Source organism: Mesoplodon densirostris, chromosome 14, assembly GCF_025265405.1.
Source record: "Mesoplodon densirostris isolate mMesDen1 chromosome 14, mMesDen1 primary haplotype, whole genome shotgun sequence".
In the NCBI taxonomy this organism is placed as follows: domain Eukaryota; kingdom Metazoa; phylum Chordata; class Mammalia; order Artiodactyla; family Ziphiidae; genus Mesoplodon; species Mesoplodon densirostris.
In genome coordinates, this window is record NC_082674.1 from 36,424,671 (window position 1) to 36,446,900 (window position 22,230).

Below are 22,230 nucleotides of genomic sequence, written 5' to 3' on the forward strand. Positions count from 1 at the left end.
CTATTATGATGTTGGCCTTACAGGTGAGCAAACTGTGGCCCAGGAAGGTTTGAGCAACTACCCCAGGTCACCTGAACAGTAAGTAGTAGAGCAATAAGTCTATCTGGACATAACAACAACTGGACTTTAATGTCAAAAAGGTGTTTAGCTCTTTAGTTGAAAAAAACAACACTTCAGGAGGCACACATGAAACGTGACGCCATCTGTTTTCTGTTAGGAAGCTGGTGCTTATTAACCTATTAAGGTAAGTAAGGCTAGTAAATAGTTAAGTCAGAGAAACCTGGGTTCAGTTCTTCATTCCTGCACTTACCACCTGTGTTTAGTTTCATCATCTGCAAAACAGTGATAATGACCCCACTTACTCTATGAAGTAGCTGTTCTAAGAATGTTCTAGGAATTTATGTTAAAATCTTAATGAAGTGTCTGGCACGTAGTAACCACTCAATAAACGGTGGCTACTATTTTTAGGGCAGGAAAAATCTAGGTATGTTGCACACTGTTGAATGTCATCATGGAAGTCTTCCACAAATTGCTCCTCGGTATCAAAGGTATTATACAATAGTGCGTCAGCTTTACCACAGCTCGTATCCGCTACGACGCCCCTGCCCCTCTTAACCTCTTTCTATGTCGCAGCAAAATAACGGGGGGAGTGGGTAAAGGGGATGTGCAGTTGACACCAGCAAAAACAAACAAAGTAAAATAAGAGAAAATAAAATAAAGGCTCTAAACCACTACATTCGTGCCCGCAGCCTCCATCCATCCATCTTTCACCCACAGGGAGAAGACAGTAGGCAAGGCTAGGGATAGGGGTAGGGTAGACGAATGGGTGTTCCTGGGAGAACCTATTCGTTTTCCCTGTGCATCCGAGTGTGAGAGGGAGCGGTACCATGTGCCACGCAGTGAAGGGACATCGGTCAAAAAGCTAGGACCAAGGGACTGAGGGATGGTTGGGTGGGGGTGAGGACGGGGTGAAGGGAAGAGACTCCCAGCCTACGCCCCCCCATACGTACGCAAACTGAAAGTCAGTCTCGCTCTAGACACCGAAACGAGTGAAGGCAGGCCGGAGAACCCGAAGCTCTCAGGAAGGAGCGCAGCTGCCACCTCAGGCGCGGTCAGCCGAAGTCTGCGTTCTGTAGCTAGCAGAACGACAGCCTACCCAGAACCGCCCGGAGCGGGTTTGCAGCACGCCGTCTACGTAACCCCCGTCTGGCACGAGCCCTAAGTGGATTCCGCCATCTTTATTGTGGTCAGGAATGGTTTTTTTTTTTTTTTTACTCCTCCTGGGTTCATTAACGCTCAGAGATATAAGCCTTTTGGTTCTTTGCTAGTCTTCAGAGCTCGAGATGAAACAGGAGAGAAGGGAACCAAAAGGGGCGGCGTCTCACTAGGTCTGCCACAGTTCCCTCACCCTCTGGTATGCCCTCACTCAAGATGGCCACCAGCAAAATGGTGCAGTGGCGAGAGCCGCGCTGCCCTGGTTGCTAAGGAGACGCGACTACCGGAAATGCGGAATTCGGGGAGAGAGCGCGCGCTAGGGCAGTGGGAGGGAGCCCTGGCGTCACAGATCCTGACAGGGAAGAAGTAGGCAGGTCCTGGCAGCGGGGAGCTGTGGCGGCGGTATCTCGGGTATAGCCAGCTCCAGCCGGATGGAGTCTCGAGTTGCGGACGCCGGGGCCGGCCAGGCTGAGCGCACAGCGGGCGAGGGCCGGACAAGCAGCAGTGCCGCTCAGGGACTCGCAGTCTCAGCGCCCTTGGGTGCTGCCCGGTGGAAGCTCCTGCGGCAGGTAAGGTAGAGCCCTTTCGACTCACTTTTGCTTTTGGCCACACCCCTCGCAAGCGAGAGGCAGCTACTCTCCCCTTGGCAGCTCGGGGAGTTCCCTCACAGTTTTGCCGGGAGCCTCCTGAGAAGCGCCTCCCTGGGTTCACCTAAGGGTCGCGCCAAAAGGAGGTATCAGGTGGCATTGGGCAGGGAGGGGGCAGCCGAGGCTGAGTCCTGGGAAACTCAGATGGAAGGAGAAGATCTCTTTCTAGACATTAGCCTGCATCTGAGGGACTTTTCTCCTTGCTCGCCAGTAGGTTCGGTGGGACCGCCGCTCCCCAGTCCATACTGTTCTTCTTTCCGGCTTCTGTTTTACTTTCTTCCCCTGGTTTCTTCCCCCTTGCTTCTTAACTCCTAGCCTGGTTCTAGCTCCAAATCTGGCCCTTCTCTTGGTGATCAGCGTGGTTGACTGTGTTGGGACAGTGACGTTGCACGTGTTGCTTCGGTTTCTTCCGTGGAGCGGAGAGCGAAGGGAGTTGCAAGAGCTGCCCCCGCGCCCTCCAGCTTCGCTTTCACGCGAAAGTTACATGTTTATCTTATGGTTTGAAGCGATCAGAGAGATTCTCGGTGTCTAAGTATGTTGATTTGTTAACTGGCGGTAATCTTTTAGCACTTAAAATTGCTGCTGTTGCTGGTAACTTCAGTCGTGTGCAGGTTTGAAGATTTTCTGATTTGACGACACTGACGCTCTTTCCAAACTGCTTGAAGTGAAATCTGTTTATTGTTTACACCCCAGTGTTATGCTTCTGCCTGGGGTTTCCTGCCGAACACTTTATTCAACAGGACATTTTCCACTTCTGACTTATATTTCGAGGAGAGTTTCCCAGCTATTGCCAGGTTACTTGAGATTGTGCTTTTAGTATTTTGGCGGTTACTTTGTTTGCAATTGTCTCGAGTCACCTTTTCATACAGTGGCCTTCCAGTGCTGTCCTGACACAACTCAAAGATCATTTGTTTGCTGATGCATTGGAAGCCTTTGCAGAGCATTAATGATCTGGTTTTGCAATTAATGTTACAAATGGTATTATAGGATAATAAAATGCAAGTCCTCATAGATCATTATCTATAGGAAATTTCTACAGTGAAGTAAACATCAACTAAATTTAAAGTATCAGAATAGTAAATTAGGGCCTTAAAATGATCAATCAAATCTTATCGTGACGACTTAAGAGATTCCTAGTAAAAATTCTAGTTGACCATCACTTATATTCATTCCGAATTGCTGTCTACATTAGAATAAGTTTCAGCTATGGCTGCCGTTTGAACTCCTCACATGCTTTGAAGTTTAATGTTTTGGTATACATGTGCCCTCTGCTTAGAGTCTTTCTACTTCTCTACTTGATGAATGACTGTTCATCCTTCAGACCTCTATTTCAATCTCCTCTTACGTGAAGGCTCTGCTGACTCCTCTGGCTGAGTTAGACCTTCAGCTGACTATATGGGTGAACCTCATATCACATTATTTTATGATCATTTGATCAGAGTTCAACTTTCTCACTAGAATAGGAGTTCTTCCTGGGAAAAGGTGATATTTTATTAATCTCCATCTTCTGCATCAGCTCTGGCTAGTTGATTTTTAGTAGATACTGTTACATGTTGTGGAAAGCCTGAGTAAGGACAGTCTTTAAGTGGCCCACAGCATCTCATCCTCAGTGTATTGTATCAGTGAGTAACAAATAACTACACCGTCACAGCTGCATTCAACAGTGAGCATTTATTCTGTTTGTGGGCCACCTGGGAGTTGACTGACATAGGCTGTGATCAGCTGCGTGGCTCTATGCTGCATGCTTGGTCCACATGCCTCTAATTCTGGACTGACGTGTTCTCATGGTGACGACAGAGGTATAAGAGAACAAACGCAACCACTGAAACACATTTTAAGCACCTACTAATATTCTGTTGGGCAAAGTAAGATACTTAGCCAAGCCTAAAGTTAGGGGGGAAAAGAAGTATGTTTTTTTCTTTGACGGAGCAGGGGAGAAAGTGAATATTTTTCTATAATAATCGAATCTTCCATGTATTTTAAACATTTGCAGGCTTTTAGTAAATACGTTTTAAATGAATGGACCATTTGCATCTTGTTAGCATCCAGCTGGAAAACTGTGAGGAATCTAAACAATGCTAGAGATATGCAGTTCTTTTTCTCTCTCTTATGTGACATCTTCATGACATCTGCTATGTCTCCTTGTTTTCTCCCTCACAATTCTGTCTTTCCACTAGGGCTCCAGTGCTATCTCATGGCCCTTCACCTTAACTGTTCAATATTTTCTATGTTTTATAATTAACATTTTTGAGAGAAAACCTGGTTGACCTAGTTCATCATTTGATACTAGGTCGCATTGCTCTTGGGTGGCCTCAGCCTGCAGTGGCTTGAAGCAGGATTTTGGTTCATGGCCAGAGATTGAGGTTGGGCCGTGGCAGTGAGAGTGCTGAATCTTAGCTACTAGACCACAAGGGACCAGTGGCCAGTGACGAGGCCCTGGCCCATCAGCTGTTGTAGAAGTGAATTTCCACATAGAGACGGAAAGTGGTGAAACAAGTGTTTATTAGGAGGAAAAGAGTACTTGTGGATAGACACATGGGCGAGCTCAGAGAGAGAGTTGTGTCCTTGTGGTAGTTTGAATCACTTTTATGGGGCATTTCTTCTGGGTTTCCTTTGGCCAATCATCTTGCTTTCCCTGGTTCTGAGTCCATATCAGTATATCTCAGGGTCCTCCCATGTGTGTGTGCGTGCATCTCTTAGCCAAGATGGATTCCAGCAAAGAGGCGTATGGGTAGGATGGCATCACTTACTATGGGGTAGCACCCCCTCCCTGTTTGACCTTCAGGGAGCCTTTCTGTGCATGTGTAGTGGAGAAGGTCTCCTTGACTTCAAGAGTGGGGAATATGTGGTCTTTTATCTCTTATCTGGGCAGGGCTTAGCTCTTCTCCCTCCTGCTATTTTGGAGTATCTGCCCACAGGGGATGAACTCCAGCTGCTCATCCTGGGGCCCATCTATCTCCTGCCTCAACATGGAAAATTGCTGACTTTTGAGTCTAGTGCCCACTTTAATTACATGAGGTCTGAAAGTCTATGGATCAATATCAATAGAGGCTATGGATATTCTGTAATATTTTCTCTTTGTTGTGTCTCATTACCTGATGGCAAAGATAGCTGTTGGCAACTTCATCGTCCACCCAGCTAGTGATCCAGAAGAAATAACCCTTTTCCCCAACACCCAAATCATTTCCTCCAAAGAACTCTAAGAGGCGGACTTTGCACCAACTGCTGTGTCTAGGAGACTAGTGCACTTTGGCCTGCGTCATGAGCCCACCCTGTGGCAGGGAAAATAACAACCCTACATTATTGCATAGAGAGAGAGGGGGGCATTTCCCAAGGGGAAGGGATGTAGAGCAGATGCAAAAGTAGCAAATGACCATTACATGCTTACACACATCTCACAACCACCTACAGAATGAATAATGGGGCCTAGAGGTCTGAATACTTGGCTGAAGAATCCGATTAATGGAATATTTCACAGTGCAATTTATTTTTTTAATGAAAAAAAATTTACTTTTTTAATTTTTTGGCTGTGCCTCGCGACATGTGGGATCTTAGTTCCCCAACCAGGGATCGAACCTGTGCCCCCTGCATTGGAAGCGCAGAGTCTTAACCACTGGACCGCCAGGGAAGTCCCTCACATTACAATTTAAATTAAAGTAGGATGATATATGTTTGAGACTGTCAATGCGGAAAGAGACAGCATGATTTCTGGAATAGAATTTCATACAATTGATTTTAGTCCCAGATCTACCACCCTTAACTATTTGTATGATGGTGAGCACCCTCTTTGGACCTCAGTTTTCTCATTTGTAAATGAAAGAGTGGGACTAGATTTCTTTAAGACCTTCTTCCTAATAATTATTATTTCATTCATTTTTGTAATATTTAATTCATGACAATACCAACAGGTGGTATAAAAAAACTTGTGAAGAAGGACAGTTAACGTAGCAAACAACTCAACAGGGAAGGGCAGGAATAGTGCACTGGCACTATTCAGTTCACATGGCCCAGTTTAATAGAGGGAATGGAGAGTGTCTGTTAATCCAGAGAGTCAGTTACTAGAGATGTACTGTATTTTGTGCTCTTTTTAGGCCTTCTGATTCCATTGTAGAAAATGGCAAACAGACACCAAGAGATCATGTCTTAAGAATGGTTGTGTGATGTGCTTGTAGATCTTGCACTGAGGATTGTGGTTTAGATCCCTACATAAGTGAAGAATTGAGGGATGGGCTCTTCATTGGTTTTTATTGGCATCACTTGGATCACTTTCTGCAGCAGGGGCTGAGCAAGATCATTCGTGCTCTTTCACTCTTTTTTTTTGCATAGAGAATTATCCTTTGACAACATTTTATACATCATTGTATTTATAAGGGTGTTTTTAACATTGTTGAAGTTAAACTGACATTTCAATTGATTATAGAACTTTATGCTGCTATAGTCACAGATGACATAGATTTTTGTGTACTCTGCAGATCATACTTTAACCTTAAGTGTCTACATGTAATGCTCATCCCTGACCCCCGCTGTTCAAACCTTGTTGACAACATATACGTCAGTGACTGGAGGAGATTTTCTTTTTTATGTCTCTGATTTATTAAGATTAATAATTGGTTTCATTGGATTCCTTAAAAATATTTAGGATTGTGTTTTAGGTTAAAAAGGTGAATGTGAATGTTTTCTTGAATCAGAAGTATATAGCTTATCGGTGTAAAAACAAAATATTCCACCAATAATTATTTTGAATGAAATGAACTTTTAACTCTGCAGTAAAGAAACTAAAATGTTTAGAATACTCTAGGTGTGAAAACATTTGTCTTTTTTTTTTTTGAATTTTATGCTTTGTGTATTGGGTTGGTCAAAATGTTCGTTCAAGTTTTTCCATAAGATGTTACAAAAAAACCCAGAGGAACTCTTTGGCCAACCCAATATTTTCCACAATTAAAAAAATTTTTAAAGCAAAAACTTTCTAGAGCAGTGAATTTTGAGTGGGGTTTGGAAATTTACATATTTTAACAATTGCTGCAGATAAACATCTTTTCATGCTTATTTGCCACCTGTATATCACTTCAATGAAATGTCTCTTCATGTCTTTTGTCCATTTTCTTTTTTTTTAAAGGTGTACATATATTTATATTGGTAAATGTAAAAGAGAGAAGAACTAACATAGTATTGACTTATTTTAAACATTTTATCAAGGAACTTTTTTTTTTTAATACAGCAGGCTCTTATTAGTCATCAGTTTTGTGCATATCAGTGTATACATGTCAATCCCAATCACCCAATTCATCCCACCACCACCACCCACCCCCCTGCCTCTTCCCCCTTTGGTGTCCATACATTTGTTCCCTACATCTGTGTCTCAATTTCTGCTCTGCAAACAGGCTCATCGGTACCATTTTTCTAGGTTCCACATATATGCGTTAATATACAGTATTTGTTTTTCTCTTTCTGACTTAACTTCACTCTGTATGACAGTCTCTAGATCCATCCACATCTCAACAAATGACCCAATTCCGTTCCTTTTTATGGCTGAGTAATATTCCATTGTATATATGTACCACATCTTCTTTATCCATTCGCCCATCTGTCGATGGGCATTTAGGTTGCTTCCATGACCCAGCCATTGTAAATAGTGCTGCAGTGAACATTGGGGTGCATGTGTCTTTTTGAATTATGGTTTTCTAAGGGTATATGCCCAGTAGTGGGATTTCTGGGTCATATGGTAATTCTATTTTTAGTTTTTTAAGGAACCTCCATACTGTTCTCCATAGTGGCTGTACCAATTTACATTCCCACCAACAGTGCAAGAGGGTTCCCTTTTCTCCACACCCTCTCCAGCATTTGTGGTTTGTAGATTTTCTGATGATACCCATTCTAACCAGTGTGAGGTGATACCTCATGGTAGTTTTGATTTGCATTTTTCTAATAATTAGTGATGTTGAGCAGCTTTTCATATGCTTCTTGGCCATCTGTATGTCTTCTTTGGAGAAATGTCTGTTTAGGTCTTCTGCCCATTTTTGGATTGGGTTTTTTTTTAATATTGAGCTGCCTGAGCTGTTTATATATTTTGGAGATTAATCCTTTGTCCGTTGATGTGTTGCAAATATTTTCTCCCATTCTGAGGGTTGTCTTTTCGTCTTGTTTATGGTTTCCTTTGCTGTGCGAAAGCTTTGAATTTTCACTCGGTCCCATTTGTTTACTTTTGTTTTTATTTCCATTACTCTAGGAGGTGGATCAAAAAAGACCTTGCTGTGATTTATGTGAAAGAGTGTTCTTCCTATGTTTTCCTCTAAGAGTTTTATAGTGCCCGGTCTTACATTTAGTTAGGTCTCTTATCAATTTTGAGTTTATTTTTGTGTATGGTGTTAGGGAGTGTTCTAATTTCCTTCTTTTACATGGAGCTGTCCAGTTTTCCCAGCACCACTTGTTTAAGAGACTGTCTTTTCTCCATTGTATATCCTTGCCTCCTTTGTCATAGATTAGTTGATCATAGATGTGTGGGTTTCTCTCTGGCCTTTCTATTCTGTTCCATTGATCTATATTTCTGTTTTTGTGTCAGTACCATATTGTCTTGATTACTGTAACTTTGTAGTATAGTCTGAAGTCAGGGAGTCTGATTCCTCCAGCTCCGTTTGTTTCCCTCAAGACTGCTTTGGCTATTTGGGGTCTTTTGTGTCTCCATACAAATTTTAAGATTTTTTGTTTTAGTTCTGTAAAAAAAATGCCATTGGTAATTTGATAGGGATTGCATTGAATCTGTAGATTGCTTTGGGTAGTATAGTCATTTTCACAATATTGATTCTTCCAACCAAGAACATGGTATATCTCTCCATCTGTTGGTATCATCTTTAATTTCTTTCATCAGTGTCTTATAGTTTTCTGCATAAAGGTCTTTTGTCTCCCTAGGTAGGTTTATTCCTAGGTATTGTATTCTTTTTGTTGCACTGGTAAATGGGAGTGTTCCCTTAATTTCTCTTTCAGATTTTTCATCATTAGTGTATAGGAATGCAAGAGATTTCTGTGCATTGATTTTGTATCCTGCAACTTTACCAAATTCATTGATTAGCTCTAAAAGTTTTCTGATGGCATCTTTTAGGATCCTCTATGTATAGTATCATATCATCTGCAAACAGTGACAGTTTTACTTCTTTCCCAATTTGCGTTCCTTTTATTTCTTTTTCTTCTCTGATTGCCGTGGCTAGGACTTCCAAAACTATGTTGAATAATAGTGGTGAAAGTGGACATCCTTGTCTTGTTCCTGATCTTGGAGGAAATGCTTTCAGTTCTTCTCCATTGAGAATGATGTTTGCTGTGGCTTGTCATATATGGCCTTTATTTTGTTGAGGTAGTTTCCCTCTATGCCCACTTTCTGGAGAGTTTTTATCATAAATGGGTGTTGAATTTTGTCAGAAGCTTTTTCTCCATCTATTGAGATGATCATATGGTTTTTCTTCTTCAATTTGTTAATATGGCCTATCACATTGATTGATTTGCATATATTGAAGAATCCTTGCATCCCTGGGATAAATCCCACTTGATCATGGTGTATGATCCTTTTAATGTGCTGTTAGATTCTGTTTGCTAGTATTTTGTTGAGAATTTTTGCATCTATATTCATCAGTGATATTGGTCTGTAATTTTCTTTTTTTGTAGTATCTATTTCTGGTTTTGGTATCAGGGTGATGGTGGCCTTGTAGAATGAGTTTGGGAGTGTTCCTTCCTCCACGATTTTTTGGAAGAGTTTGAGAAGGATGGGTGTTAGCTCTTCTCTAAATGTTTGATGGAATTCACCTGTGAAGCCATCTGGTCCTGGACTTTTGTATGTTGGAAGATTTTTTTTTTTTTTTTTTTTTCTTTTTGCGGTATGTGGGCCTCTCACTGTTGTGGCCTCTCCCGTTGCGGAGCACAGGCTCCGGATGCGCAGGCCCAGCGGCCATGGCTCACGGGCCCAGCTGCTCCGCGGCATATGGGATCCTCCCAGACCGGGGCACGAACCCGCATCCCCTGCATCGGCAGGCAGACTCCCAACCACTGCGCCACCAGGGAGGCCCTGTTGGAAGATTTTTAATCACAGTTTCAATTTCATTACTTGTGATTGGTCTGTTCATATTTTCTATTTCTTCCTGGTTCAGTCTTGGAAGGTTATACGTTTGTGAGAATTTGTTCATTTTTTCCAGGTTGTCCATTTTACTGGCATAGAGTTGCTTGTAGTAGTCTCTTAGGATGCTTTGTATTTCTGCGGTGTCTGTTGTAACTTGTTTCATTTCTCATTTTATTGATTTGAGCCCTCTCCCTCTTTTTCTTGATGAGTCTGGCTAATGGTTTATCAATTTTGTTTATCTTCTCAAAGAACCAGCTTTTAGTTTTATTGAACTTTGCTTTTGCTTTCTTTGTTTCTATTTCATTTATTTCTGCTCTGAAATTTATGATTTCTTTCCTTCTGCTAAGTTTGGGTTTTGTTTGTTCTTCTTTCTCTAGTTCCTTTAGGTGTAAAGTTAGATTGTTTATTTGACATTTTTCTTGTTTCTTGAGGTAGGCTTGTATAGTTGTAAACTTCCCTCTTAGAACTGCTTTTGCTGCATCCCATAGGTTTTGGATCGTCGTGTTTTCATTGTCATTTGTCACTCGGTATTTTTTGATTTCCTCTTTGACTTCTTCAGTGACCTCTTGGTTATTTAGTAATGTATTGTTTAGCCTCCATGTGTTTGTGTTTTTTACATTTTTTTCCTTGTAATTCATTTCTAATCTGATAGTGTTGTGGTCGGAAAAGATGCTTGATATGATTTCAATTTTGTTAAATTTACTGAGGCTTGATTTGTGACCCAAGATGTGATCTATCCTGGAGAATGTTCCATGCACAGTTGAGAAGAAAGTATAATCTGCTGTTTTTGGATGGAATGTCCTATAAACATCAATTAAATTTATCTGGTCTATTGTGTCATTTAAAGCTTGTGTTTCCTTATTAATTTTTTGTTTGGATGATCTGTCCATTGGTGTAAGTGAGGTGTTAATGTCCCCCACTATTATTGTGTTACTGTCGATTTCCTCTTTTAGAGCTGTTAGCAGTTGCCTTATGTATTGAGGTGCTCCTATGTTTGGTGCATATATAGTTGTTATATCTTCTTTTTGGATCGATCCCTTGATTATTATGTAGTGTCCTTCCTTGTCTCTTGTAACATTCTTTTATTTTATTTATTTATTTATTTATGCGGCCTGTGGGCCTCCAACTGTTGTGGCCTCTCCCGTCGTGGAGCACAGGCTCTGGACACGCAGGCTCAGCGGGCATGGCTCTCGCGCCCAGCTGCTCCGCGGCCTGTGGGATCTTCCCGGACCGGGTCACGAACCCGTGTCCCCTGCATTGGCAGGCGGCCTCTCAACCACTGTGCCACCAGGGAAGCCCAACATTCTTTATTTTGAAGTCTATTTTATCTGATACGAGTATTGCTACTCCAGCATTCTTTTGATTTTCATTTGCATGAAATATATTTTTCCATCTTCTCACTTTCAGTCTGTATGTGTCCCTAGGTCTGAAGTGGGTCTCTTATAGACAGCATATATCTGGGTCTTGTTTTTGTATCCATTCAGCAAGCCTGGGTCTTTTGGTTGGAGCATTTAATCCATTCACGTTTAAGGTAATTATCGATATGTATGTTCCTGTGACCATTTTCTGAATTGTTTTGGGTTTGTTTTTATAGGTCCTTTTCTTCTCTTGTGTTTCCCACTTAGAGAAGTTCCTTTAGCATTTGCTGTAGAGCTGGTTTGGTGGTGCTGAATTCTCTTAGCTTTTGCTTGTCTGTAAAGCTTTTGATTTCTCCATTGATCCTGAATGAAATCCTTGCCGGGTAGCGTGATCTTGATTGTAGGTTCTTCCCTTTCATCACTTTAAGTATATCATGCCACTCCCTTCTGGCTTGTAGAGTTTCTGCTGAGAAATCAGCTGTTAACCTTATGGGAGTTTCCTTGTATGTTATTTGTTGTTTTTCCCTTGCTGCTTTCAATAATTTTTCTTTGTCTTTAATTTTTGCCAGTTTGATTACTATGTGTCTTGGCGTGTTTCTCCTTGGGTTTATCCTGTATGGGAGTCTCTGTGCTTCCTGGACTTGGGTGGCTATTTCCTTTCCCATGTTAGGGAAGTTTTCGACTATAATCTCTTCAAATATTTTCTCGGGTCCTTTCTCTCTTCTCCTTCTGGCACCCCTATAATGCAAATGTTGTTGCGTTTAATCTTGTCCCAGAGGTCTCTTAGGCTGTCTTCATTTCTTTTCATTCTTTTTTTCTTTAGTCTGTTCCACAGCAGTGAATTCCACCATTCTGTCTTCCAGGTCACTTATCTGTTCTTCTGCCTCAGTTATTCTGCTATTGATTCCTTCTAGTGTAGTTTTCGTTTCAATTATTGTATTGTTCATCTCTGTTTGTTTGTTCTTTAATTCTTCTAGGTATTTGTCAAACATTTCTTGCATGTTTTCGATCTTTGCCTCCATTCTTTTTCCGAGGTCTTGGATCATCTTCACTATCATTATTCTGAATTCTTTTTCTGGAAGGTTGCCTATCTCCACTTCATTTAGCTGTTTTTCTGGGGTTTTATCTTGTTTCTTCATCTGGTACATAGCCCTCTGCCTTTTTATCTTGTCTTTCTGTGAATGTGGTTTTTGTTCCACAGGCTGCAGGATTGTCCATTTGTGTTTTTAGACTCACAGAGCTGTAAAAGTTATTAGACTGTATTAATCAGTAGTCTTCCTAAGAGTAAATATAACAATTTTCTAGAGGTTAAATATTTTAACTGCCATTTCTAAAATAATGCTGAATATTTTTATTTGGCTCATTTTTATTATTTAAATTAAGACCAGAAATCTATGATTTATTTTCTTTTTTAAAAAATATTGGGGCCTCCCTGGTGGCGCAGTGGTTGAGAGTCCGCCTGCCGATGCAGGGGATACGGGTTCGTGCCCCGGTCTGGGAGGATCCCATATGCCGCAGAGCGGCTGGGCCCGTGAGCCATGGCCGCTGGGCCTGTGCATCCGGAGCCTGTGCTCCGCAATGGGAGAGGCCACAACAGTGAGAGGCCCGCATACCGCAAAAAGAAAAAAAAAAGAAAAAAAAAATATTGATTGGGCTTCCCTGGTGGCACAGTGGTTGAGAGTCTGCCTGCCAATGCAAGGGACATGGGTTTGTGCCCCAGTCCAGGAATATCCCACATGCTGCAGAGCGGCTGGGCCCGTGAGCCATGGTTGCTGAGCCTGCGCGTCCGGAGCCTGTGCTCCACAACGGGAGAGGCCACAACAGTGAGAGGCCCGCGTACTGCAAAGAAAAAAAAGTTATTTATTTATTGGCTGCACCAGGTCTTAGTTGCGGCACGTGGGACCTTCACTGCTGCTACGGGATCTTCATTGTGGCACGTGGGACCTTTTTAGTTGTGGCACGCGGATCCTTAGTTGCAGCACGCGAACTCTTAGTTGCAGCATGTGGGATCTAGTTCTGTGACCGGGGATTGAAGCTGGGCCCCCTGCATTGGGAGCGTGGAGTATTAGCCACTGGACCACCAGGGAAGTCCCTATGATTTATTTTCAATCTTCAAAACAGTTTTGCATCCTAAAAATGATGCTTTTATATGAATTTTTCTAAGATTAAAAAATTTAGTATTTAAAAAATTTTCAGCTCTATTGAGGTATAATTGACAAATAAAATTGTAAACTATTTAAAGTGTTCAGTGTGATGATTTGATATATAAAGTTTGCATTGTGAAAGGATTCTCCACCCCCATCCCCAATGAGTTAACACATCCATCACCTTTTTTGGTGTTGTTGTTAAGAACACTTTCTTCCATTCCTCTGTTTTTTCTGGAGCTTTCAAACAACCTAATATTTTCACTTTGTCTACCTGATTTTCATTGCCTTCTTGTTCCTTCTAAATTCCTTGTGGAAACGAGAGTCTATATCCCTCTGTCACCTCTAATTTTTTGCCGTTTTAGGAAGCTGCTCTCTTTTTTTTTTTTTTTTTTTTTCAGAGTATCAAATGATTTAATTACAAAACTTAAGCCACTTATTAATTATTCACCTTCTAAAAAACACAAACATGAGAATAAAATAAACACACCTAAGACTCACTAGCCCTTGCAGGATAGGAAGAAGCCCTGGACAGAGAGCCTGCAAATATTTTTCCTTATACCTAAGTCTACATTTACTCATGCATTCTAGGGTCCCATGTTTTGACACCTCTTACAGGGGAAAGGAAACGGAAGCTAAAGAGTCATGGACAAGAGGGTCACAACAACCTTAAAGCTATTTGATGCTAATGGCTTGTACACTCTTATTTGAAACTCCGAAAAACAGTATCAAATAAGCATTGTCAAATACCTACTCCTGGCTAACCTTTACTGTCATTCCTTGAAATTGCATCTTTGGGACTGGTTATGTTCCTTCATTGTAGCTGTTGCTTATCCCCAAGCACAAACCCTAAAATTCATACACAGTCTCTAAGTTCAAGTACAAAGGTTTGTTTCAGGACAACCCCAAGTTGATGTAGTGTTTCTTAATGTATCTGTAGTGTCTACTGGGTGTCACCCCTTGGACAGGCTGGCCAGACGGCAGCACGAGGTGGGGCCCACATGGTCAATTCTCCTACTGGCCCACTTGCTCTCTACTTTATCTGGACACCGCCCCACAGTCAATGTTGAATTGTGAAGTCAGTGACGACCTTGGCCTGTCTTCACTCTGAAGTTGTACTCTTATGTAACTGAATCCAGTTCTTCACCATTAATTCAATGGAGCTTCCAAAACGTGTCAGGCATATTCTAAGGAAGCATCCTGGGATGGAGCTGGAGGGTCCTGGCTTTCAGGCTCTGGAGGGGGTGCTGGCACAGCTTCTTTTTTCTGGGCCGCCAGGAACTCGTGAATTGCTCGTTCTATCTGTGGCCTGAAGATGTGGTTTAGTTTGGGATCCACCACCTGGGAAATAATTCTGTCCACTCCAGCTTCCAACATCCCTGACTGAACCACACTCTGTCTCAGACCATTTCGCAATTGGTTTTTGTTCATCGTAGGATTCCACTCCTGCTTGTCCAGATGTGTTGACACAAAATTATCCACTTTCTGCCTCAGGTTTTGGTAAGCTGGCTTGGTGTCCACGTCGGCCAGGCAGTCCCGGCGGAAGCTGTCAAACAGCCCCCGGCTCTTGAGCTGCTCCACGATGAGCGCGATGAGCTGCGGGTCACCGGGAGGCAGTGAGGCCGGGTTGATGGGGCCGCCGCTCCCACCGGCCCCCGTCGCGCCTGTCGTCGCCTCCGCCGAGGCCTGGCCGGCGCCGCCGCCGCCCACCGCGCCGGTGCCCCCCCCGCCCCCGCCGTCCGCCATGGCTGCGCCCCGGGCCCGCGAAGGAGACTGAATACGGATTCCTCTCAAGGACAGAGGGCCTGGGTCGTGTAGAGGTGGCCGAGGGGCCGGAGAAGGAGGAGGCGGCGGCGGGGGAGGAGGAAGGGGTGGCGGCGGGGACGGCAGCGGCGGCAGGCTCTGAGGTAGCAGAGGTGGTGGTCGGAAGCTGCTCTCTTTAGGTACTCATTTTACTTCACAGTTCTAGCTCAGACCCCAAACTTTATTTATAAGGTTTATAAACCTTTTTTCTCTGAACTTTGAGTATTTTGCTTCATGCCTGATAATTCCATTTGAATACTGTATAATCGTATAGTGGGTTGGCAGGAGATATTCTAAAAGTGGTAGGTGGGACTTCCCTGGTGGTCCAGTGGTTAAGAATTTGCCTTCCAATGCAGGGGACGCAGGTTCGACCCCTGGTCAGGGAACTAAGATCGCACATGCCGTGGCGCAGCTAAGCCTGCATGCCACAACTACTGAGCCCGCGTGCTCTGGAGCTGGCGTGCCACAACTAGAAAGAAGCCGGAGTGTCACAACTAGAGAAGCCTGTGTGCCACAATGAAAGATCTCTCATGCTGCAATTAAGACCTGATACATCAAATAAATAAATTAATAAATTAATAAATTAATTAAAAAAATAAAAGTGGTAGGTGATAAGTTTATACCTTGATGGGAGATTTGAGTATCCTCTCAAGTCACAAAGCTGCAGATTTTTTTTAATATAAATTTATTTATTTTATTTATTTATTTTTGGCTCCACTGGGTCTTCGTTGCTGCTTGCAGGCTATCTTTAGTTGCGGGGAGCAGGGGCTACTCTTTGTTGTGGTGCATGGGCTTCTCATTGCAGTGGCTTCTCTTGTTGCAGAGCACAGGCTCTAGGCGCGCAGGCTTCAGTGGTTACAGCATGCGGTCTCAGTAGTTGCGGCTCGTGGGCTCCAGAGCGCAGGCTCAGCAGCTGTGGTGCACGGGCCCAGCTGCTCTGTAGCATGTGGGATCTTCCCGGACCAGGGCTCAAACCCACGTCCCCTGCATTGGCAGGCAAGCTGTCAACCACTGCGCCACCAGGGAAGCCCTGCAGATATTTTTGATGGCCTTAAAATAACCAAATCAAAAGTAATTTGACTTGATCTCCATTATAGTAACCTTTATTGAGAATGTATAGATTACATAAATAAATGTTTGCTTTTATTTATTCTAAGTATATTGCCTGTTACTTTCATTGAGTATTACCTTGTTGACATGTTGTAGATCATGGGATTTACTAAACTATAAAAACCCCTTTAAATATTATACATGTATTGATTTAGATAATTTTTTACCTTAGTGATTTATGATGCCATTACCTTGACATCACAGTAATTTAATTAGTATAAAAAGGCATTTGCTTCTTGGAAGTTAACTGGACAAGATCTAAAACAATATATAATATCTACATTTTACATTTTAAAATTTAATTACTTTGTTTTTTTCTTGAGACTAAGCTTTGTTGAGTGGTGTGTTTTTCTTCCTGATGACCATAGTTGATAGATAACAAAAAGACCCTATTTTTGTAAAAAGTTTTAAAACAATTCATCCTTTCTTTCTTTCTTTTTTTTTGTTTTTGCGGTACGTGGGCCTCTCACTGTTGTGACCTCTCCCGTTGCGGAGCACAGGCTCCAGATGCACAGGCTCAGCGGCCATGGCTCACGGGCCTAGCTGCTCCGCGGCATGTGGGATCTTCCCACACCGGGGCACAAACCCGTGTCCCCTGCATTGGCAGGCGGACTCTCAACCACTGCGCCACCAGGGGAGCCCTAAAACTATCACTGAAACAAGTGCAACAAGGTAAAATAAAACCTCAACAGAAAAAAGAAAAAAAAAAGGGGGGGGGCGGGAAACAAGCCAAAAGGGGAGAACAATTACAGGGTATAAAGAATAAAATAAAATTAGAAAAATAAAAGAGTTATTAGGAAAAATAAAACCATAAAAGAATCAACAACAATGAATCAGCAAGGTAAAACAGAACCCCAATCTAAAAGAAGAGAAAAGAAAAAGAAAAAAAAAAAAAGCCCTGGCTATGGGGGCGAAGTTTAGGTGGGGGCTGGAACTTAGGCAGGGGCGGGGTTTAGGGTGGGGCAGGACCCAGGCATTTGGTGTTACGTTTGATCATGGGGCGGGGCCTAGGCTCAGGACCCATGTAGCTGGAAAAGGCCTTGAGGGGGGCCACATTCAAGTGTGGTGCAGGGCCTCTTCTTAAGACCTGTGTGGAAGGGGAGAGGCAGCACATGGAAGGGAGGGCCTCTGGAGTGTGGGGTTCCGGAGTTTGGAGGTAGAGCCCTGAGTGAGGGTGTGTGGGTGGGGTTGAGGCCCAGTGCATTGGAGGGGGTCTCCGAGTGTAGAGGTGGGGCCCTGGGTGAGGGTGTAAGGGTGGGGCTTGGATTCTGCATGGCAGGAGGGAGGCTCCGAGGGCAGAGGATTAGGCCCGAGCCCAACAGGCTCTCTGGTGCCTAAGTGGACAGGGAAGGCACTGCCCACATTCTCTTCCATTCCTTTGTGCCCCTCCCTCACCATCTCCCCCCGGGTGTCCCCTGTCACTGCTGGACCCCTAACCGCGGGTGGGTCCCGCTGGGTGTGGGAACTACCCTCCCCCAGCCACCCCTCAGGGTTGCCAGTCCTGGAGGTCAGGCCTTTACTTTTGCTCCTCCTTCCTCCCTTCCACTCCCTCAGGACCTGCATGGCTGGAGGGGGCCTCGGTCGGCAGAGGATGAGTCCTGGGATCTCAGCAGGTTCCTGGGCGCCCAAGTGGTCAGGAGAAACCTGGCCACACTCCCTTTTGATCCTCTGCCCTCCCAGTGGTCCCCCAATTTACCCCTTCCGGCATGGGATCCCTTCCCCTCCCCCAGCTGCCCCTCATGGGCACCAGTCCCGTCCTGCCTCCACTTCTCCCCCTTCACTCCTCCCATGCCCATGTCCTACCCGGTCGCTGGAGGTTCGTCCTGTCCCCTTAGGTGTCTGTGGTCCCTCACCGGTGCCTGGTAGGTGCCCTAGTTGTGGGGGGAGATGAATTCCGAGTCCTCCTAGTATGCCATCTTGACTCCGCCCTTGAAATGTATTTTTATTATTCAGTTCAAAATACTTTCTAATTTCCATTGTGTTCTTTTTTTGATTCAGAGGTTATTTAGAAGTTTATTGCTTAACTTCCAAATATATTTGGTTTTTCATATCTTTTTATTTTTCATTTGTTTATGACTATTAGAGCACTTTATATCTTTTTTTTTTTTTTTCTTTTTTTTTTTTTTTTTTGTGGTATGCGGGCCTCTCACTGTTGTGGCCTCTCCCGCTGCGGAGCACAGGCTCCGGATGCACAGGCCCAGCGGCCATGGCTCACGGGCCCAGCCGCTCCGCGGCATGTGGGATCCTCCCGGACCGGGGCACGAACCCGTATCCCCTGCATCGGCAGGCGGACTCTCAACCACTGCGCCACCAGGGAGGCCCATAGAGCACTTTATATCTTAAAAAAACTTTATGGGAAATGTCAAACATATACAAAAGTGGAAAAAAATAGTTTAATAACCACTCAGGTATCCATAGCTTCAACTATTTTTAACTCTGGACCAAATTCGTTTCATTTCTGTTCTCTCATTATGCAACCCTCACCAGATTATTTTGAAGCGAATCTCAGATATAATATTTTTTCTATAAATATTTCAGTATGTACCTATACAAGATGACATTAAAAAATTAATTACAATACCATATCCTATCCAGAATAATTCCTTGATGTCATAAAATATCTGGTCAGTTTCCAAAAGTTTTCCATTGTCTCCTAATTTTTCTTTACAGTTTGATTATTTTGAAAACAGGATCCAAATTAAGTTCCAAATATTGTTATTGGTTGATATGTTCAAGTATTTTTAATCTAGATATTCCCTCAGCATGTCTCTTTTTCAACCCTTGCCGTTTATTTTAGAAGCAACTGGGTGTTTTGTAGTTTCCCATAATTTGAATTTTGCTAATTGCACTTGATTATGTTGTTTAATGTGTTCCTCTATCCCTGTATTTCCTATTTCCTGTAAGATATAGAGGCTTGATCCGATTCAGATTTGATGTTTTTTGTTTTGTTTAGTTGGTCAAGATGGTGGTGGTGTGAGATTTCATCAATAATCATAGTGATGTCTGGTTATTTCTCTTCTTGATGATGATTACCTAGGTTCATGAATTCATGAGGGAGTTGAAAAATGGTGATATTCTGTTGTTCCTTCTTCATTTATTACTTGGGATACTAGTATAAAGACAAATTTCCCCTCATCTTCCATTTGGATATTCTCAGTTATGGTTCATATAGAAGAGACAGATAAATACTTGATTTTTTCTCCTCATTTACTAGTTTTCAAAATAAGTTGGTTCTTTAGCATTTTTCAGTGATCATCAATGAGGCATTTAAGAAGTTACCGTTATGAACTAATGTGTTTCAATTCAGTTACATTTATTATCTTTGTTAATGCTTGCACTATCCCATGTTTGGCCAATGGACCCTGCTCAGATTGTCTCCTGAGTCCTTTTGATATAACCCTTAATTTTGTATGGCTTTCTTGTTTTTTTGTGTGCATGATGCTCCAGACTTATCTTGTACAATTCCTGCCCTTCTTCCAAGGGCCTTACTTTTTTTTTTTTTCTTTCTTTTTTTTGGCTGTGCTGCGTGGCTTGCATTATCTTAGTTCCCTGACCAGGAATTGAACCCACGCCCTTGGCAGTGAAAGCGTGGAGTTCTAACCCCTGGACCACCAGGGGATTCCCCTTACTTTGTTTTAATAAAAAAAGGTATTTAGAGACAGCAGTATGTGCAGTAGGTGTGCTCATTGCTACTAGTTTGGTCATTGTTGTTAGACCTTTTCAGTGGTTAGATGTAGGAAATATATGTACAGTTTTAAAAAATGAAATACATCATTAGTTTATATTATACTTTATTCAGATTCAGAACTACAGGGTTTTTGCTTAACCTCATTAATCTTACAGCTGTATCTCTTTTCTTCCATACTTAAAAACCTAGTTTTCAATGGCACCAACAAAACTACTGATTTGATTTATCTTAACACACACACACACACACACACACCGGCTCAGAATAACATACCTGCCCCTGCCTAGGTATTAAGCTTTGAAATTCAGCTTTTACCCCCTAAGTCTACAAGCTGTTGAAGGTGCTGCTTGTCTTCTCTGCTCTTTCTTTTGGAATTGAGGAATGTTTCACAAGAAAAGTGGTTGCAAAAGCCAGACTCATCTCTCTAGATTTACCTCCTTTTAAAGATATTAGACTGGTAGATCTTCACTATATTCTTTGCCCTCTGATGCCTTCGAGTAATGTTTTAAAATATTTTGTGCATCTTTTCTAGTTGTCTTCAGTAAGATGTTGGTCTGAATTATCTAATCTGCCATTATTGGAAAAGAAAGTCCCCTTACCACTTAAATGTTGAACATTTAATTTATGTTTATATAATGTGACCATAATATTTGGTTTTATTTCAAAGGTCCTGAAACAAAAACACCTGGATGATTGTCTACGACATGTATCTGTAAGAAGATTTGAATCATTTAATTTGTTCTCAGTAACAGAAGCCCAAAAAAGGGAAACTGAAGAGGAAGTTGGTGCCTGGGTTCAATATACAAGCATCTTCTATCCTGAATACAGTATTTTCTTAAGGTAAACATCACTCTGGTTAAGATTTTTTTTTAAGCTTTTTTCTCTTTTAGAAGAAAACAATCTACTAAGAATCTCATTGTTCATTCTATTGAGTTTGCAGGCAGTCTTTATCAGAACTTAGGTTTTGCAACTTTGTGTTTGGAATCCTGTTAACTGGGTCTTACTGTATTCTCAGAACCAAAAAAAAAAAAAAAACATTCTAAGGAATGTATCAGCATTTGAGGATAAAGTTCAAATCAAAGGGTTCATTTAATCATTGTCTCATAGCATTTGATTATGAAAAAAAGCCAAGTTCTTTTTGAGGCAAAGAAGACTGAAAGTGAAAACAGAATTTTTCCAAACTGTTCTTCAAGTAGTAGTTATTTGAAAAATCAAGCTTTGGTATTTTTCCCATTCATGTTTTGTCACTTTCAGAATAGAATCTTAGGAATAGGAGGAGAAAATTCACCCAAAACACTGATATCGTGAGAAGCATACAGACTGTTCTTGCTTTAAAAATCATTAGAAGAGAAATAAGAGAGTTGCAAACTGAAGTAACAAGATATCATTTTTACTGAATTAATTTTCTCTCACAGTTATAGTCTAGCATGTTGCAGTATTACTGCAGGTATTTGATTTTATAAAATCTGCCTTTCTTGACAAGATTTCACATTTTGAAAGGGAGGGAGGAGTACATTTACAGTAACTGTAAGAAGAGCAAAAAACATTTTAAGTGGAAACGTGTCTGAATACAGTTTAGGTGAGGTTAGGAATAATTTTAAGAAAAAAGTTTTCACAAAGGATGTCTATTTATAGTATATGTTTCCTGAACTATTTTAGTTTAAAATATCTCAGCTCTAAAAGATACCATAATAGCTTAAAATTTGGGATTTGGATAAAAATTCACTAAGGTGGGCAGGGGAATGCAGTTAGGATCTGGTTTCATCATATTGATTTATTAAAAACTCTAAATAGAAGGTAAAAACTTAGGGATTTGTGAGCTTGCCTGTACATTCATTATGGGATTCAAATTAGAATACCTCAACTGCCTGGCATCCTGATGGAGATAATTAGTTTAGTCCTTGATTAGGAAGGAAAGAAAAATGCATTAAATGCTTACTGTTTGCCAAGTACAGTACTACGTGCTTTGATGTATTCTAATTCATGTACTCCTTACAATAACTCTCTGAAGTAGGAATGAAGATGATTAAACAGTTGGAAGATAGAATCTATAAGGATATTAAAGAGAAGGAGAAACAAAGTAATACCCCTACTGGTAGGGGTCTTCAGGTATAAAGCTCTAAAACTTATCTTCTACATCTACCGTAACAAGAGGCAGTAAGTG

General features: G+C 42.0%; 3 protein-coding genes across 5 annotated transcripts in view; 1 reads left to right on the forward strand and 2 right to left on the reverse strand.

Annotated features, from left to right (window-relative positions):
• PREPL (prolyl endopeptidase like) overlaps positions 1 to 1,148 on the reverse strand; it is a 58,113-nt gene extending 56,965 nt beyond the window's left edge. For all 3 annotated transcript variants that reach the window (XM_060117373.1, XM_060117372.1, XM_060117371.1), the window contains exon 1: positions 1,011 to 1,148. The gene's annotated coding sequence lies outside the window, so the exon portion shown is untranslated. The remainder of the gene's footprint in view (positions 1 to 1,010) is intronic.
• Positions 1,149 to 1,581: 433 nt separating this feature from the next.
• Positions 1,582 to 22,230, forward strand: part of CAMKMT (calmodulin-lysine N-methyltransferase) — a 389,154-nt gene continuing 368,505 nt past the window's right edge. Inside the window, exons 1-2 of the mRNA XM_060117401.1 lie at positions 1,582 to 1,784; positions 20,734 to 20,906. Coding sequence (XP_059973384.1) covers positions 1,647 to 1,784; positions 20,734 to 20,906 — 311 coding nt within the window. The 5' untranslated portion in view covers positions 1,582 to 1,646. The remainder of the gene's footprint in view (positions 1,785 to 20,733; positions 20,907 to 22,230) is intronic.
• Positions 13,894 to 15,362, reverse strand: LOC132501731 (biorientation of chromosomes in cell division protein 1-like). Its single transcript, XM_060117446.1, has one exon. The coding sequence runs from the start codon at positions 15,209 to 15,211 to the stop codon at positions 14,642 to 14,644; it is 570 nt and encodes a 189-aa protein (XP_059973429.1). The 5' UTR covers positions 15,212 to 15,362; the 3' UTR covers positions 13,894 to 14,641.

Excerpts from the sequence above, each read along its gene's own strand:
- LOC132501731 (XM_060117446.1), bottom strand. The coding sequence starts at position 15,211 with ATGGCGGACGGCGGGGGCGGGGGGGGCACCGGCGCGGTGGGCGGCGGC.